The sequence below is a fragment of the Pelobates fuscus genome, chromosome 9 (genome assembly GCF_036172605.1).
Source record: "Pelobates fuscus isolate aPelFus1 chromosome 9, aPelFus1.pri, whole genome shotgun sequence".
NCBI classification, from domain to species: Eukaryota; Metazoa; Chordata; class Amphibia; order Anura; family Pelobatidae; genus Pelobates; species Pelobates fuscus.
The window spans coordinates 147,421,602-147,440,273 of record NC_086325.1 but is presented as its reverse complement, the minus strand read 5'-3'; the positions used below and the strand labels follow the sequence as shown (position 1 = coordinate 147,440,273).

General features: G+C 38.1%; 1 protein-coding gene across 2 annotated transcripts in view; it reads left to right on the top strand.

The window, feature by feature from the left end:
• The window catches only part of STXBP1 (syntaxin binding protein 1), a 39,214-nt gene extending 24,196 nt beyond the window's left edge, over positions 1-15,018 (top strand). Inside the window, exons 14-20 of one of the 2 annotated variants that reach the window (XM_063432697.1) lie at positions 184-322; positions 961-1,070; positions 1,951-2,052; positions 2,409-2,494; positions 4,734-4,888; positions 10,553-10,685; positions 14,751-14,838. In XM_063432697.1, the coding sequence (XP_063288767.1) occupies positions 184-322; positions 961-1,070; positions 1,951-2,052; positions 2,409-2,494; positions 4,734-4,888; positions 10,553-10,662 (702 nt within the window). In that variant the 3' untranslated portion in view covers positions 10,663-10,685; positions 14,751-14,838. Of the gene's footprint in view, positions 1-183; positions 323-960; positions 1,071-1,950; positions 2,053-2,408; positions 2,495-4,733; positions 4,889-10,552; positions 10,686-14,750 lie in introns of both variants that reach the window. The other variant, XM_063432698.1, reaches the window with a different exon arrangement.
• Positions 15,019-18,672: the final 3,654 nt, after the last annotated feature.

Here is an 18,672-nt window from a genome sequence, read left to right as displayed (position 1 = left end):
CCATACATCTATTTTGTGCATATAGATCGAAGCAGACTGTCCTTTATGTGCCCTGCATGTGTTTCACTAAACCAGTATTGGGCTTTATTTACCTTTACGAAGTTAGATATGTGTGTCCTCTCTGAGTTACCGTGAAAAGGGAATGACGGTGAATGAACCAAACACTTTATGACTTTTTCTCAGGACTTGGCAATGGGCACTGATGCTGAGGGGGAGAAGATTAAAGATCCTATGAGGGCAATTGTTCCAATCTTATTGGATGGAAATGTCAGCACCTACGATAAGATACGCATCATTCTCCTTTACATCTTCCTTAAGAACGGTAAGAACGAGAAAAATGGAGAGTAACCATTCCTTCATAAAAAGGACAAAAAAGTGCACCCAACTGGAAAGGGCAATCAGAGAGACATTAAATAAGTGACCTTCATCAAGAGACGGTCAAGTGGCAATCGGAAAGGCAGAACACATCAAAGGGAGGAGGGACCTGAACTGCAGGAATTTGGTGTTGATCAGGAATACAGGCCAAGGGACTGTAGGGACGATTATTGCAAGTTAAAGAAGGACCATTGTTTTAAGGTGCAGGCATAGAGGAAGACAACAATTCTTTACAGAAAACAAGAGAATTCATTTTTTAAGTGGGATCCACTCTTTGATGTGTTTACATCAATTGAATGAGGGCAGTTTTTGGATGATAACGAGGGGTAATTTGTGAGCTGATATATAATCAAAAAAGTGAAGACTGGTAAAGTCGGGGTGTGCAAGAGCAGGGAAAACAGTAAGGAAAGCGTGACTGTAATAGTAGCAGATGAAGGTAACTTTAGAGAAGTTGGGGATGCTTTTAAAAAATTAAACTTGGTAGCGCGAAGAGTACCCTTTTCAGAAAGTAGGAATGCATGACTTTGGGAAGCAGACTAATAACTAAGGTAGATGCATGAGTATGACTGAATCATGTTCTTTCAGGCATCACTGAGGAGAATCTAAACAAGCTGATCCAGCATGCCCAGATCCCACCAGAAGACAGCGAGATTATCACCAACATGGGTCATTTAGGTGTCCCCATCATCACTGATGTGCGTATTGTATTGACTACAGAGTTTGGATTGGGTTTGATTGCTAGATGTTTTTTAAACAAATTCTTTTTGAAGATTAGATCAGTATTGTTGATTGCACATTTAATGTCATTTTAAATTTAGATTGATAGTCAGCACTGCTGTGACTGGGTTGTGACAATTCATCGAGAATGAGATTTGATAAACTTAAAGAGACGCTGTAGTCACCAAAGCAGCTTTATTTTAATGAAGCAGTTTTGGTGTATAGATCATTCCCCTGCAATCTCCCTGTTTAATTCTCTGCCAGTTAGAAGTTAAATCACTTTGTTTATACAGCCCTAGCCACGCCTCCCTGCATGTGACTAACTCAGCCTTCCTAAACACTTCCTGTAAAAAGACATCTAATGTTTACACTTCCTTTATTGCAAATTCTATTTAATGTAGACTGGCTTATCTCCTGCACTATAAATAGTTATTCTTTTTGCTTGCAACACAAGCAAAATAATTAGTGTGTGATTTATATGCATGTTTTTGTGCCGTACCTTAAGTAAATATAATTTAGAATTGGATATAATGTTCTATAGAACTCAGCCTATAATTTCTTCTGGGTGAACAGACCTTTAGACAAAATGGAACCTTTATTATCACTTATGCATAAATGGCATTTCTCAGCCAGAGAAACACAATTGACAAATAGAAACATCCGATGTGCCAGTATATATATATATATATGTGTGTGTGTGTGTGACCTCTACACTGTGATACTGCTAGTGTCTGACTCCCGTGGTGTAGACTTTGTGAAAAGTTAAAGGAGGATGACCAGTTTTCACAAACACACTTCTCCAGGTGGTCTGCAGGTGAGGCTCGTTGTTGCTACTAATGTAGAGCTTTTATCTTTTAGTCCACACTCAGACGCAGAAGCAAACCAGATCGCAAGGAGAGAATTAGTGAACAGACCTACCAGTTGTCTCGATGGACCCCAGTGGTCAAAGATATCATGGAGGTAAGAGGGATGAAAGACCGTGAGTAGCACCATTCCAAATTATCACCGACCTGCTATGTTAGTCACTCCGACACACAATTCCTTCCTAAACATTTCCTTATTTCCTTTCTGTTATTTTTTTAATTTCTCATAATTGACTTCATCTTTTTGTTCTATCCCTTCTTGCTTTAGATGTATTTTCTGTTTCTCCTTGTGTCTTCTGCTCCTCCTAAGTTTCCTCACCTCCCTGTATACAATTGTCTTTTTCCTCCAATTGCCTTTCTTCTTATTTAATCATTCAGTTGTTTGTTTGTTTTTTAAATGTAATGCCTTTTAATTCAATTTTTTTAATGTCTCTACTATCTGCCTCATTTCAGGACACTATTGAGGACAAGTTGGATACAAAGCACTATCCTTACATCTCTACACGTTCCTCTGCTTCATTCAGTACAACAGCTGTAAGGTTGGTATCCCAATAAATCTCAGCAACCAAGTCATAATGTGATCTCCTAGCACAAGCATTTGACCCCTTAAGGACCAAACTTCTGGAATAAAAGGGAATCATGACATGTCACACGTCATGTGTCCTTAAGGGGTTAAAGGGACACTATAGGCACCAAGACCACATCATCTCATTGAAGTGTTCTGGGTACAGTGTCTTGTCATTTTAGCCCTGCACCTGCAAACATTGCAATTTTTACATTGCAGGATTAAGCCAGACGGCCACAAGGCTCTTCCTGACCTTTCACAGAGCTTGACTCTGGGAAAAGATGTTGGACATCCAGCATCTTCCAAATCCCCATAGGAAAGCATTAAAGGGACACTCCAGGCACCCAGACCACTTCTGCCCATTGGAGTGGTCTGGGTGCCAACTCCCACTATCCTTAACCCTGCAAGTGTAATTATTGCAGTTTTTATAAACTGCAATAATTACCTTGCAGGGTTAAGTCCTCCTCTAGTGACTGTATATAAGAAAGCCACTAGAGGGACTTCCGTGTTCTTAGAACAAGACGCTATGTGAGGACCTCCAGCGTCGCCGAAATCCCCATAGGAAAGCATTAAATAATTGGCGGGGCAGGAGAGTAGGTGGAGCCTGACCCAGCGCCGAGGGACAGTAAGTTACTGAAGGGCTTTTAACGCCTTCATCAACTTGTCATGGGGGTGGGAGGGAGAGGGGCACTGCAGGGTCCTACAGTGCCAAGAAAACTAATGTTTTCCTTGCACTGGAGAGTCCCTTTAAATCAAGGGACCCCGTGATGGGATTGGGTTTTTAACCCTTTGTTTGTCAATGAGTGAGGGGGCGCAGAGGAACACTATATGTAATCCTAATGCTATAAGGTTCTTTTCATTGTTTGTATACACAGATATTAACAGTAATAAGGAAGAAAGACAAATGCCATTTTAAAGATCAGGATAATATATAGGAACTTTGCATTTAAAAAGTGTATCTTTGTATAACATCTAATTTTCATTTTTATAAAATACAAAAGTCATAATGATGAACTGAAATTTAAAATTTTAAGCTAAATTTGCTTTTTTTGAGGGATGTTGGGCACATGTCAACATCAGAGATTCTAACACAGTTCCCTCTTTCTGGCTCTGTTGTAATCTGAATTGTGATTGGCTGCTGTAAGCCAATAGATTGCTGGTGCTAATGTTCTGAAGTGATTCATCGCTCAGATTTCCATGTGTGAGTTACAACTGCACTTATCTCAGCTTGGTTAACCCCTTAAGGACACATGACATGTGTGACATGTCATGTTTCCCTTTTATTCCAGAAGTTTGGTCCTTAAGGGGTTAAACTAAAATAATAGTAATATTCGATTAACAGTGACAGAAAAAATGATCTATTGTTCCCACAAGTGATAGTGTTGCTTTAAATATAATATCCAAAATTATATTTGAATTTACATGAAAGGAAGCCATAATATCATAAATTGGAAAAAAAATAAAAAGTTGTGAAATATAGTAAAATCATTATTAAAGGACCACTATAGTGCCAGGAAAACATACTCGTTTTCCTGACACTATAGTGCCCTGAGGGTGCCCCCACCTTCAAGGACCCCCTCCCGCCGGGCTCTGGGGAGAGGAAAGGGGTTAAAACTTACCTTTCTCCAGCGCCAGGCGGGGAGCTCTTCTCCTCCGATCCTCCTCCTCTCCTCCCATTCGGCTGAATGCGCACGCGCGGCAAGAGCTGCATGCGCATTCAGCCGGTCTCATAGGAAAGCATTATTAATGCTTTCCTATGGACGCTTGCGTGCTCTCACTGTGATTTTCACAGTGAGAATCACGCAAGCGCCTCTAGCGGCTGTCAGTGAGACAGCCACTAGAGGATTTGAGGGCTGGATTAACCCATTTATAAACATAGCAGTTTCTCTGAAACTGCTATGTTTATAAAAATAATGGGTTAACCCTAGCTGGACCTGGCACCCAGACCACTTAATTAAGCTGAAGTGGTCTGGGTGCCTAGAGTGGTCCTTTAATGGAGAAAGGTATGATATCACTTGGTGACTTGTTGTGTAAACTGATTATTGAAAGGCCAGCAAGAACATAGTCATTGGTGACATTTTGACCTATGAGGGAGAGGTGTGTGGGATGTATTCGGATTGATGTGTTTGTACCCATTTCCTCCAGCACCTTAAAGGTTGCAAATTTAGCAGAATGTTTTTTGTTTTGTTTCTGACGTCATCTTGCATCTTCAGCGCTCGCTACGGACACTGGCATAAGAACAAGGCTCCAGGAGAATATCGTGCCGGACCGCGCCTGATTATCTTCATCCTGGGAGGAGTGGCCCTTAGCGAAATGCGTTGTGCATACGAGGTGTCACAGGCTAGCGGCAAGTGGGAGGTCCTAATAGGTAAGTGATAAGTGCCCCAAATCCCCAAATTGTATGGGATGGAGAACTGGGATCATGTTTTAAATTAAGAGTGCATCAGTGTCACTGTGATTGTCTGTCGGTCACCGTGTGTGCCTGTGTGCGTGTCACTGTGTACTGTTCTGTATTTCTGAGGCTATGTGTAACTCTGTCTGGGCTTATATGTGTGTCTGTGCAGGTATGTACATAAATTAAATGTTCTATTTCTATTCTTTTGTGACTGTGTGCTTTTTTTTTTGCAAAAGTCTTGTTTTTGTGTGTTTGTGTCTCTAGGATTGCGTATGTCTGTTTGTCTGTGTATACTGCCGTTAATTGTATACGTTTTACTCCTCTGTATATGTATATCTATATTTTTATATACTTCAGCCCTGCCCAGAACACATGGAATATATTATGTGTGTAACGCATGTGTACCCTCTGCTATTCAATCCCAGTATTCTGTCACAGGACATCTTTGTGCAAGCTAATAACCTGTCTAGTGAATTTAGCGATTAGGGGATAATACATAAAAAGTATATTATTTTTATATTGCCCACATATACTGCGGTGCTGTACAATGGTTAAAGAAGGTATATAAGTATTTGGTATAAGTTAGAGAAAGGACAATGACATATAACAAGTCAAATGAAGAAAAGTGCCAGTCACACTAACTACCATGTGATGGCAATTTATTTAGGCGCACAAACACAAAGTGTCGGCTTCGAAAATTTATTTTCTCAAGCGTTTCGAAAGGATGTTGCATTTGTGTTCCTGACTATATCGCCGTTGCTTGGTAGCCGGTTTACAGGGTTTTTTTTTCTTAATTTAAGTTCATCTCGGAGTGTGGACGCTCTGGCCCGTTGTGCCCCCCACGGCCTGCTTCTATTCCATGTGTGCTGTCCACAGTTATACTAAGCATTTAGACCACAACAGACTAAAAGTTGCAGTCCGTTGTTCAATCACCCCATCTCACCACGTAGTTTAATGAGCAGCCAAATCTCTAAACTATGAAGTGATTTAAAATAAAAAAATGGAGGCACAGCGGACACTTTGCACAAACAGAGAGGGGTGCAAATAACTGGACCAGGCATGGCACATGTGAAGCTACGTGTAGATATTTAGATGCAGAGTGATAAACAGCTTTGCAAAGATGGACTTGGGAGCAGGGGGGTTGGTAAGTCACATGTAAGTGGTGGTGGCAGGAAGCCAGGTGCGGGTGTTAGACAATGACAAAGCAATGGATTGTGGGAATATTTTGCTTCCTAGCTCGCTCAAGGGATTACATTAGTGTCTTTTTATAATAAGAGGAGACAGTACAAGGATTTGCTTAGCAGAACAGCAGATTGAGATCACTACAATAGATTGGTTTTCCCGCAGCAGGCTATATAGATTAAAACCGGGGCATCCAGGTTAATACACTCCTGTCCATGACAGTGTCTGTTGAATTATTATGTATGTATTCGGTATTGCAAAAATACAGACACAAACTTAATTTTAGAGCCAGTAAGCATATGGTGGCCTCACACATCTTTAAAGACGTGATTTCATAAACCGTGCATAATTCAGGGTTGTATTTCTCCTATTACAACCCTGCAGCATGCATTTTCCATAACAGGAGGCTCTTAAAGGGGACATCTGGTCTCCCTAAGGCAATGGATCTTGAGACTGAGATCAGGAAGTGGTTTATAGTGCGTTATATGTATTATTTAAGCTGTGTATGTATTAATTTATAAACCGACAACAGTTTTTGCAGACGTAGAGGAAGACAATGGTGAGGCCCCTACTCAGTGAGTTTACAGTTTCGAGGAACCTCTTACATTTTTATGCATACATTATCATTATTATTATTGTTCTTTTATATAAAACACCAATATATTTAGCAGCACTGTACAATAGAAAACAAGCAAGTAATTGCAACAAGACAATTTGGGTGTACAGAAACAGAAGGGGTTGAGGGCCCTGCTCAAATGTGCTTTCAGTCTATGTAAAGTATACGTGTGTGTGTGTGTGTGTGGTTAGATGTGAATGACTAGCTGCACATGTTGATTTGCTATAATGAATGAATCTATGTATTAGGAAGTCATTGTTTGTGTATTTTGTTTTTCTTTTAAATGTGTTTTGTGTGTACGGTTTCTGTCTGTCTGTCTTCTCCCTGTCTGTTACCTCCAGTTCCTCTTTTTCATGCTCCTGTCTGTCTCTGTCCCTTTCTCACTCTCCTTCCTACAACCCAGATTTGTCCAAAGCCATAGATCTCTGAAGTCAGGAGGAGCTGTCTTATGACTATGTTATTCTACGGACAGTAGTTTGTAAATTGTCCATAAACATCATGCTCCACTTCGTAAAACCAAGTAGATTTAGGTTTTTGCAGATCTGAGAGTTCTATTGGTGCTCGATAAATCCTGGCCTTTAGTCTTCTATTCTATATTCTTTGATTTTATTTTCTCTTGTCTACCTCTCTCTTTCTCATTCTCCGTCTGAATGTGTGTTTTTTTTTTATTTCTCGAAGGGTCCTAGTTCTATTGGAGTCCAAATTACATTTGAGGTCATTTTCATTGGGTTGACAAGCAATAAATCCAAGCTATGTTCCTAGTCCAGTGATGGCTAATCTTGACACCATAAATTGTTTCTGGACTACATTTCCCATGATGCTCAGCTAGCTTTCAGAGTCTAAAAGCTAGCTGAGCATCATGGGAAATGTAGTCCAGAAACAATTTATGGTGTCAAGGTTAGCCGTCACTGTCCTAGTCTGTTATTTTGTCTCAAGGTTTATTGTGAACTCCGTGCTACACACTGGTTATTAACTAATCCCTTTTGAAGCTTAGCCAATAAACCACCAATTAGTATTAAGCTAGCCTACTAACTAAATACGAAATATTCCTTTACACTAATTGTTCAAGAATTACAGATCCTTGGTAAAATTGTGCTCAATTCACTATAATTTTAAGAAAGTGATGCCTCTCTTTAGAACAGTAATTGCAGATCCTGTTATACAAGCATTTGAGGCTTACTTCTTAGATTTAGGTATTCTAGCTTTAAGCCAGGGATGTTCAAGCACTAATTTACGCACTATATATACATGATGGACCCCCGGTATTCTTTCATAAAACATTGGGTTTGTTATTTTGTTTTTTGGTAGGGTTTTATCTTTGGGACATAATACACTATAGCTGTCCCATGATGTAAACCAAATTAAATGTACATAATAAACTATGACTGTCCAGCTGTGTGAGGTTTAATAAAGGGATTTTTTAATATATATATATATATATTTTTTTTAAACAACATATACATATAAAAAGTGAACATTCAAATGTTTGCACTGTCAGCCAGCTCAGACAGAACTACCGGCTTTAACTTTATGATGATCTTTGAAGAGTGCTTTACTTATCTGATTCTTCATTGGTTGTTTTATATTAATATAAAATAATTAATAGAACTGTTCCCGTTCCAGTGTGACAGTGAAAGAACATAAACGAAACAAATGAAAAAATAAAAATAAAAGAAATGTGTTGAGACAGATATGAATTTTCAGTCCTTTTTTTTTTTTTTTTTTTTTTTAACCAAAGGCATATAATCACATAAATAATTCTACCTTCATGGGAGACAAGTCAGATATGCCTTATTTTTGATCCTAGTAGAACTGGCCCTTTTTTTTGTGTATGTGATCACTGTGTCTGTCTGTATGTCTTTATTTACTGTGTGTCTTTTCTATGGCTCCATATATTTTGCCTTTTCTGACCTCTTTTCTTTGTATTAGTCTCTGTTTCAGCTTGTTTCTTGTTCCTGCTAGGACTTGACTGTGTCTCTGTTCTTCTTCCATAGACTTGTCTCTGTCCATTGTTATAGTTTACACTTTGGTCTCTCTGCCTATGTTCCTTTGCCTCCTGTCTGTCTCTCCATGTGCCTTTTTTTTTTTCAATCTTCATTCTTCCCTTCTTGCTCTCTCGATTCAGCTCATATTGTTGCTTCTGAATTTTCATCAAACTATTTCTTTCCTTTTATCTTTGCTTATATCTCTCATTAAGTTTACTGGCTAGAATGCTTTTTTCCTCTGTACCTCCTTACCTCCCTCAATTTGTCTGGTGATTGGCATCTACTTTTTTCCCACCATCTTGGTTCTGCCTTTTTTTCCTTTTTCTTGAGCTATCCGTTATCTTTAATTTCCTGCGTATTATAACGTGCTATTAAAATAACACAATAAGGCATGTAGGATAATTATATGGAAAATGCCATTTTTGGTGCCTGTGCTGCAAGTAAAACCCCTGTTCCAACGGAACTCCAGCACTTTGCATTGTAGGTGTAATGGTGTTTTTTTTGTAGCTGTCAACAGAATTCTCTGCAGATTAGTTTCAAATTTAAAAAGTTATTCTGAGTGAATATTAGGACTTGAACTTGGGGACACATGCCCAAGTCAAGGTGCTGGCGGCTTTTCCTCAAATTTAACAACCTGACAATCGTTTGATCATTTTAAAGGTTGTGAGGGATCCATTAATGTTTCCCTTTAAGTTGTGTTGGCTTTGCCTAGAACAATACTTTTTGAATACTTTACCCGTGACCTCCTAAAATAGAGACTATAGAACATCTTCTATGTGTTGCACTCGCACCAGTCTGACCTTTTGTTAATAAACCCCTCAGTCTACGCCTTATTCCCTTTTTGAATTGTCTTTCTCTCTTGCTGGGATTCCTTATTGCCTGCCTCTCTTGCTATATTTACTAGTTTTTATTTTGCTGTCCCCCTGTCCTCCATTGTTTATCTTGTCTTCTATATATCTCTTATACTATCGTTTGTTTCTTTATCTCCTGCCTCTTTTTCCTGTACTTCAATCTGCGTCTTTTTATTTTGTTCTGTCTCCTATCCAGTTTATTTTGTGCCTTTTTTAACTATATTGTGACTTCTACTTTTATTTATTTTTTTATTTCTTACTATAGCTGCTTTTCTCTCTTATTATATTGTCCATCTATCTTTCTATAGTTCTAGTTTCTCTGTTTGTCTTGTTTTTGCTGTGCTTTATGTCTGTCTTGTTGTTGCACCCATTAGCTTTCCTTCTTTCTGTTAACTCTAACAATTCTGTTTTGCGTCTTGTTTCTGTCCTTAAATTAAATTTTTCTTAGCAAACCTTTTTAACAAACCTTTTTTTAAGCGTCTGTCATGCAGGCCTTGCCTTTCCTGTTTGTCTTGTATATGTTTGTGTTTTCTACTTCCATTTATGCCTGTGCTTGACTCTTACAGCACCTCCACCTACCTCTTGGTCTTTCAATTTCCAATCTGCCTCTTGTATGACTGATTATCTGTGTCTTTCTTGAATGTATCCTTCACCTGTTTTAAATATTACTATACATTGATTCTGTCTATCTCATATACCCTCTGTGTATATACAACTCTCTCCATATCTCCTCCATAACTTGGACATTCTTGACTCAATTATTCCCCCTACTCTGTTTCTTACTCTGCTTCTACAGCTCCATATTCTTCAGCCTGTTTCTTATACTCCTGATCGATGTCTTTGGCTTTTTTTTTTAAAGTTGTTGGCTCCACTCTTATTCTATCTATCCTCCCGTCTGCTCTCCTGTTGTCTGTCTAAGTCCTGTGTCAGTCTTCACTCTTCTTCCCTCTACTTGATCCCTGTCTGTGTTAGGCTTTTGTCAGCCCCCTCTTTTTTCTCACAGGTTCCACTCACATATTAACACCCATCAAATTTCTTGGAGACCTCAGACACCCAGACTTCAGAGACAGCAGTCGGGTGTCCTTCGAGGACCCGGCTCCCATCATGGAGTGAGGTCTAACGAGCTGGGACAAAAAGTAAAGAGAGACTTTAATACCCCAACAAATTCCCCATCCCTCGTGGATTTCTCTGCCCCCCTCACCCTCAGCTCGGACATCACCAATTAATTTCTCTCGTTTTTACTATAGAAAAATGCTTGCTGGTTTTTTTATTTCTGTTGGAAATTTCACAATTGAAAATGTGTCCTTTCACGTCATTTTCAGTCTAGACCTCACTCATGTATCATACCTCCCTCTACATTTCCCGGTTCTCTCCTTAACATACATCCACATGTGTCCTCTCTCACTTATATGGACTTATGTTATTGACTTTTCACTCCATTTTGAATACTGCCATACATCTATCACCATTCGTATTTAACTGTCACCCTACCATCCATCTGTCGTGTCATGAAACATTAGTCACTTGTTTCTCCTTCCTTTAACTTCAGCTCAACCTCACATTGTCATCTATTCTCCTCTTCTTTATCTCATTCCTTACATGCATTTTCCGTTTTCACCTGCAACTATCACTGCCTCTTTTTGCATCCTTTATTTTGCTGTCAAATTTCCCCTCCTATCATTTATTTTACTCTTACCACCTTTCTCCATGTGACACCCAATCTACATTTATCAACTCGCCATTTCATCTTCCTAAAAACCTTATCCCCAAATAATCTTCATCTAACCTACCTTTTCCAAATCCAGGTAATCTCAAATTCTGAAAGAAAGTACCACCATTCCTCCTCTGCAAATATGCCATATCTCACTTGTAAACGTAAAGTGAGGAATTTTGTAGAATTAGTTAAAAAAAAAACAGACATTGGAATTGTTCCTAGTAACGCGCAACTTCCTATTACCGCAGGACTTATAGCTAGCAGTAGGGAGATGAGATGAGAGGTTCGATCGTATGGTCTGAACAGTTTATGTTCAGGTGTATCACTCTCATTCCATGAGCACTGATACATATTTAATAAAAGTGTTTTTTTGGACACTTGACAGAGGAAGTACCAATATGTGGCACTCATAATTATATTGGGACTGCAATCTATAGGTTGGAGTCAGTCCAGTTAGTTCTGTGTCAATAGCATTAAACAAGGTATTTCTAAGAACAGAAGTCCAGGTATTACACGTGGTCAAAAGAATAGGTCACTGCTACTTACTGTTAATAATATCAATATCTAGATTGTTATCGTCATCATTAGAATTGATATAGTGCCAACATATTCTACAGCGATAGACAGGAGATAACTGACAACAAGTAGTTGACATACAGAATATAACAAAGACAAGAGGTGAAGACCCTGCTCAAACCAGTTTCAGTCGATGTTTGTGCACTCACGGGACTTTAATAACATATCCCTTAAATGTTCTCCTGCTTAACAACACTTAATTTTACTAATTGTCCTAAATACCAGTTGCCATTAATTTTCTATATTTGAACGAAATTAAAGTACTCCATTGAACACATAGCAAAGATTCGGAACACCTGACTAAGAACGTAAATTCTGGAATCTGTAGAATATCGTTTGATCGTTTTTAGATCTGTACTTTAAGATTACTACCAGGTGCATTCTTCTAGTTTCAGAAAGGTCCATTTGTTTTGCTGGTTTGTCTTGCTGAGTGGTAAATTGCCCATACATATTCAGGACACTCTAATACAACTCCTTTAGAACATGAGTTCAAGTTCTCCTCACACGATCACAGGTGGTTAATCGTTGCCTTGGAATAATTATTGTAGACATTTTGACAAACTCCCTTCTCTGTTGGGAGATCAGAAGAACTGGTTGGAATCCTTATGGTTTAGATGATAACATGTTATCTAGATGACCACATCCTCACCGTTGTCATCTCATCTCTCCATTCATAACACCCAGTGTCCTTTTCCCCTCATGGGACAAACATTTTCAAACATTTTGCTCTGCAAGCGATTCACCACAACAAATTATGTAAGTTTTATTTGTAGCGAGGGGTAAATCTTAACATTGCCACTGATTGCATGAAAGTCATGAACTCACCAATCAAGGTCAGGAACACTCGCTCTGATCCCACTGTGGTGGTGAACTCGTTAAATGCACAGTCCCCCATCCTCTCCAAAAAACAAACAAACAACAAATTGGACAAGTTTAAAAATTAAACGTGGGTCCATCTTGACAGATTCAAAACCAGATGAGTGACACCTTTATTTATTTATTCTTAATGATATCTCTGTCCTATATATGTCTCAAATCTAACCCAGTATTCTTAAGGTCTTGGTATTTAAATCTAACCAGAAGATAATATATTTTTAACGGAATGTTATGTTTTTTTTCATTTTGTTTTTTCTTTCTTATAAAAGGTGTCATTCACCCAGTTTTTGAATGCACATATAGTCACCATTTAGTTTCTTGGGCCTTAGCGAGACTGTGCAGTTAATCACCTCATCTCTTGGGATCAAGCAGGGATTGGGGTTAAACCTCGTCCCAGACACTCCTCACTGTTTTATTTTCTTGCTCGTCCACGGGATCTGTGCATGCCATAGATTCCACCTCAGCAAGCATTGGTTTGGGGGTGAATGGTGAATAAAATGTGTTTTTTTTATTTTATTTTATTTTTTATTTGTTGGGGGAGCTGGGAGGGACATCCAAACGGGACATTGCATGCTGGGAAAATGAACTGATTTTGTTTTTTGCCTTATTATGTAAATTATATATTGTATGCACTTTTCTTGTATTTATAAAAGTGTTGCAGGGAAATTATACCCACAAAACGTGTGTTGACTCCCTCGTTATCTAGTGTTTTTTTATTTTCCATTATATATTACATAGAATGTTCTAGACTTTTTCGACTCAAAGCAGCCATTTTGTTTTTCTACCTGCTTATAATTGACACAATATTTGTAATAATATTGCTTGTAGAGGGATGTATGAAGTGAAAAAGCACATAACACCACCTTATACAAACTACAAGCGATGTTATCATGAAAAATACACAGATAAGGGGTATAATTTCCTTAACATATGTTGAACAAATGACATTAAAGGCAGTAGTGCGCAATGTAAAATAAATTGTATGACTTCCAAAAACTAATGTGATGGTTTGAAGCCTATTCACAAAACAGTGAAAAGATAGCAAAGTTTCCGAATTTATACCAAACCGATCAGCTGGGAAAAGAAAATATGTGTTTACATTTTTTTTACGAAATCCGCAATATTCCCTGTAAAGTTTGGAACGTTGTCATCCACCCATCATATTTCACTGTTTTGTGAATACCTTTATTAAAGCAAAATTCAGAAATTCTACTGAGACTGTTTAAAGGGACACTCCAAACTCTTCAGCTTGACGAGTCTTTTTTTTAAAATTCATTTTACAAAAAGTGCAGATTTCAATAGACATGGTCACTTTTAATACATCAACTTTATTACATAACCGGACTGTCAATTGGGCACCCAGTCCTGTTACTTCCTGGTTTGGTTAGCTCCGTGGAGCTAAACTGAAGCGGAAGCATTTGCTCAAAGCACCTGCCTCTTAAAGAATTCTCATCGAGCTGAATTAGGAAGTCTGTGATTGGAAAACCACAGAAAGTCTTGGAAGTAGGGAGGAGCTTGCAAAGGCTTCAGATTAGATAAATAAAAGTGGTGTTCGAGATCACAAGAAAAAAATAATCTTTTTTTTATTTTTTTCGGTGGGGAAATAAAAGGTGTGAAGAAATAAACTATGCTACAAAAAGAAAAAAAAAATTGAAAACGAAAAGGTGAAAAAGAACTGATTTTTCCTGTCAGGAACAATAAATTCCAGAAAAGATACAGTGACTCTTTTTGATAAATCTCCCCCACTGTTCCTTTCAAGGCTTGGCCCATTCTGGAACTCAAGCTGAGCATTATGGGAAAAAGAACGTATCCCATAAAACTCATCCTCGATTCCGAGGGCAGCTAAAACATGTTTCAGACCAGGTGTCAGATCCTACCTTTCGTTCCGTTCATATGCTAAGTTTGTATTGACAATATCTCTCCGATGCACAAGGCAATGTATATTCGGATGTAAAAATTTTGCATTTATTGAATTTTCATCTGAAGCGTACTAACACACTATATGTCTCCTTCATCTTCCCCTTCCCTGTCATAGGATCTACTCATGTCCTCACCCCTCAGAAACTCTTGGATTCTCTGAAGAGGTTGAATAAAACAGACGAGGAAAGCAGCAGTTAGATACTTTCTCCCCTCCACCTGCGATTAAGAGTTTACCAACCGTAACAGTCCCCATTATTTCCCTTTTCATCCATCACTTGCTACAAAAACTAAATAAATTCATTGTGTCCCCAAGGCATTATGGGAACTCTTTAAATGCTCTCTACTCCCCACATTGAAACCAAAATCTCATTTTATTTTATTGCCTTGCAAAGAGGTTTCCTAACATTAAGGCATGGTGTACCTTTGACCATTTTGTATTCCCCGTACCTTTACGCCTGCGTTGTGGACAGTGTATTCATTATTTTCCTTGCCTTTGTAATGGTTTCAGGGCATCTTGGGTCTTGTCGTTTTGATCACTCTTTTAATGCAATGCCTTCTGGGTAATATCGCCTGGATTTCCCCTTTTAATGCACCTTCCATGCAACATATTTTGCATTTTGTTGTATGTGTTTGTCCCTGTTGCTCCTTTATGTCACTATGCAGTCTGGACCTGACAGTGTCATTCACACTCTATTGCACTTTGTAGTCTGTGGGGTTTATTTACTAAATCGGGAATTGTGATAAGACGACACGTCTTCCAGAGTTCACTGTTAAGCCAATAATCCCATGTATTTTAATTTATTTTGCCCCTTTGATACAGTGAATTCTGGCTTGGCCTTTCTCTAAAAGCCACCGACTTTAAGCCACACCGGGGTGTATCCCATAATGCATTTCATTCAGCCTGGACCTATAAGATTAATAGTTTAATTTTATAACCTTCCTCCTAACAAAACAGCACATACAGGATGAATTTTGCATTTTCATGTCTACAACCATATGTTAAATCTCAGGAAATGCACACGAAATGGAATCCGCAGCAACTAAGGGTTGGGGATTCTTTAATATAATATTTATATTTAACTTATTAAATGTGCACTTTCTAATAAGTATTACTGCCTCTTTAGTCTCCAAAGAATAGCATAGAGCAGTTACATTGTAAAACATGAAAGTGCACAATTAGGTGATAAACTAGACTAGCATGTGCTGTGTACATTATGAGTTATGTAAGGTTACACCATTAAAACATTCTAAATTAGATCGTATATCAAGGTCCTTGCACTTCTCAGCTCTTCCCTAACCAAATGTCAAGTCTTTCTCTGAAGAGGTGTGTATCTGTTCGAATGACCAATCTCTCTTGCGTCCTCCCTTCATTCAGTGTCCATAAGAAATGAAACTTGCATCTCTGTTGTGTGTAGCGGTTTAGTTGTCTGAAGTTGACTCGGTCTTAAATAGGACAAAGAATATATCAAAAATGTATTTGTTTTTAGGTCAGAGAGGTGAGGCTAAGTCCTTGTGTGGAGTAAACTGACCAAGAAGTCATTGCAATGGCCAGTGAATTATTTCGTCGCTCCGTAACTTATTATTATTATTATTATTGTAAATAGCAGTACCCTTAATTTAAGCAAATCTAAGCGATCCTTATCCTAGCAGATTATTTGATTGGCAAGGTATTCTAGAACTCTAGAAGAAAGGGGTGAGATGGCTTTGTTCCAAGAGCTATGTTTGAGATTAAAATTTTAAAATTGTAGTCCCAGTTTAAATGATGCACAAATTAAGTGATGAGTTTGTGGTTTGCTGTCTTGTAGCCAGATGATGATTCTTAATATTGAAGACCAGTCTAATCTGTCCTCGTACCAGCAGCAGACCAGGAGACCCCATTACTTTGGTTTTTTTTGCCTCTAATTTGTGCTTATCACGCCGCTTATGAATGCCTCGTGTTTTGTGTTGTGAAGGGTCATGGAATCTGTGAACGTGTTTAGTAACCTGTGAGATAACATCACCTCTCCTCCTGCTTGCTTCCCAGACATGGCACTGGTGGAAGTCTCTGTGTATGGATCATATGCAGAGACAGCTTCCGAAACCAATGGCCGCAACAAGATAACATGGGCTAACTCTCAGTTAGTCATTAGCCTCACACCTCTCTCTCCTGGTAAAAATGTGTTCTGTGATAAAGTTTGTCATTTTTTGCCTGCAAATAATAAAAAGATTAAAAATAAAAATCTGTTGTGGAAACCAGTTTGTAATTATGAAAAGAGGTCATCCTTTGGTAACACGGTAGTACAGTTATCATATGTCACGTGCTGTTATAGTTAGAAGTACATTGTTTGTTTTTTTCATTATGTTTTCATTCTAGTTGCTTTGTCAGACCTTATGACCACTCGAGTCATCTGTATACCTTCCACCCAGTGAAAACCTTCTCTTTTCCACAGATTCTTAATTGTCTTAACTTGCTTGTCTTCCCATACTCAATTTGGTACCAACTGCAGAGAGTTAAAAGGTTACTCCAACCACTTCAGTGATTTGCAGTGGTCATAGTTTTAAGAGTCTGGATATGCAGCGTTTATGCTTGAAACTCAGCACATTCACTGTTATAATCCCTTGTAAGCTGGGGGCTAGTTACCAACCCAGCCCGGCATACGTGATGTCACGTAGACAGCCTGTATCTCTGTTCCAGGCTGCTAATACCAAATCTGAGCAAAAATGATGTCTGTCGTTAGCACGCCGGTGACAGATGTATTAAACTCTTCAGAAGACTGCTCTCCTCTCCATAGCTTAAACCCAGAAAAAGAACCCTCCCTCCCAGCATTCTGAGCTAGAAAAATGGTCCAATCAAATACTTCGTTATGAGAAGCATTTTTTAATGAGAAGCATTTGAATGGACCGCACATAGAAGTAACTATTTTTAATATGTTGTCACCTGTCCCAGAGGTATCTTATTAAAGATAACTACATGTTTTTCTTGCTTACTCACCCACGTACTATGCCTTAAAATAATAAATACAGCGGTTCCTTTTTTAAGAATGTATTTATTAAATCTGCATTTTTCTTGAAATCAAAATATAGATTCTGCAAACGTTTGTTTTCACAAAATCAGACATACATTTTAAAATCCCAAAATGAAATTTTTTTTTTGCAAATTAATTTTTGTCACAGTATTCAGTCTTTTCAAGGTTCTGCAATATATTTGCAGCCTTTTCAAAGTGCTACTAGTTGAACAATCAAATTGAACCATTTGCGCCACTATACAGACACTCTACCGCAAAGACGAAGGCTTTCAGACGTAGGACAGCATGTTACAAAAACAACAAAAATTCAAAATTAAGCAATGTAGCCACATTCAATAACAGTAAACATATAAAGCAAGCAAAGAACCATAATAAATAAGTGGTTTAAAATAATGAAAAATAGGACAATTAAATGATATTATTAAGTGAGCTTAATGGCACTTTTTTTCGGACGCACAAATAAATAGAAAGCAAAATATAAAAATTGTAAAAAAAAAAAATCATTTGTGTACCAAAATCCTGTAAACATGTATATATTTTGTAAAAAATACCTTTTTTATATACATAGTGGAATGTAAATCAGTGCTTCAGAAAACTTTGAAGAACAGTTAGAGGAAGCATTTTCAAGTAGTTTTGGAATCTTCGGTCAGGTTAAATGTGACCTGTCATGTATTTTTAAAAATATTTTGCAAAAGAAAATTTATGAATGATCATGGAAATCAATGCTACTAAGAAACACCATGTTAAATTAATGCATTTTAAAAACACATGGGAATTATTCTAATGTCCATCTGTAAGAACCTACGGGACTAAATACATATATGGACATTTAATGTCTTGTATGAACAATATGTAAACCGATGTTAAACTTAGACTGCTCTACTGCTCCCTGCACCTGAATAGTTGTTTTGGAACATTCTTAATGTGTATCATTAGCAGCCGGTGTGCATGTACCATTCTATCATGCTCCACACACACTTGTGCAAAAACCACAGAGATGTATAGCCACATGATCGTTTTGCTGGCTGCAGT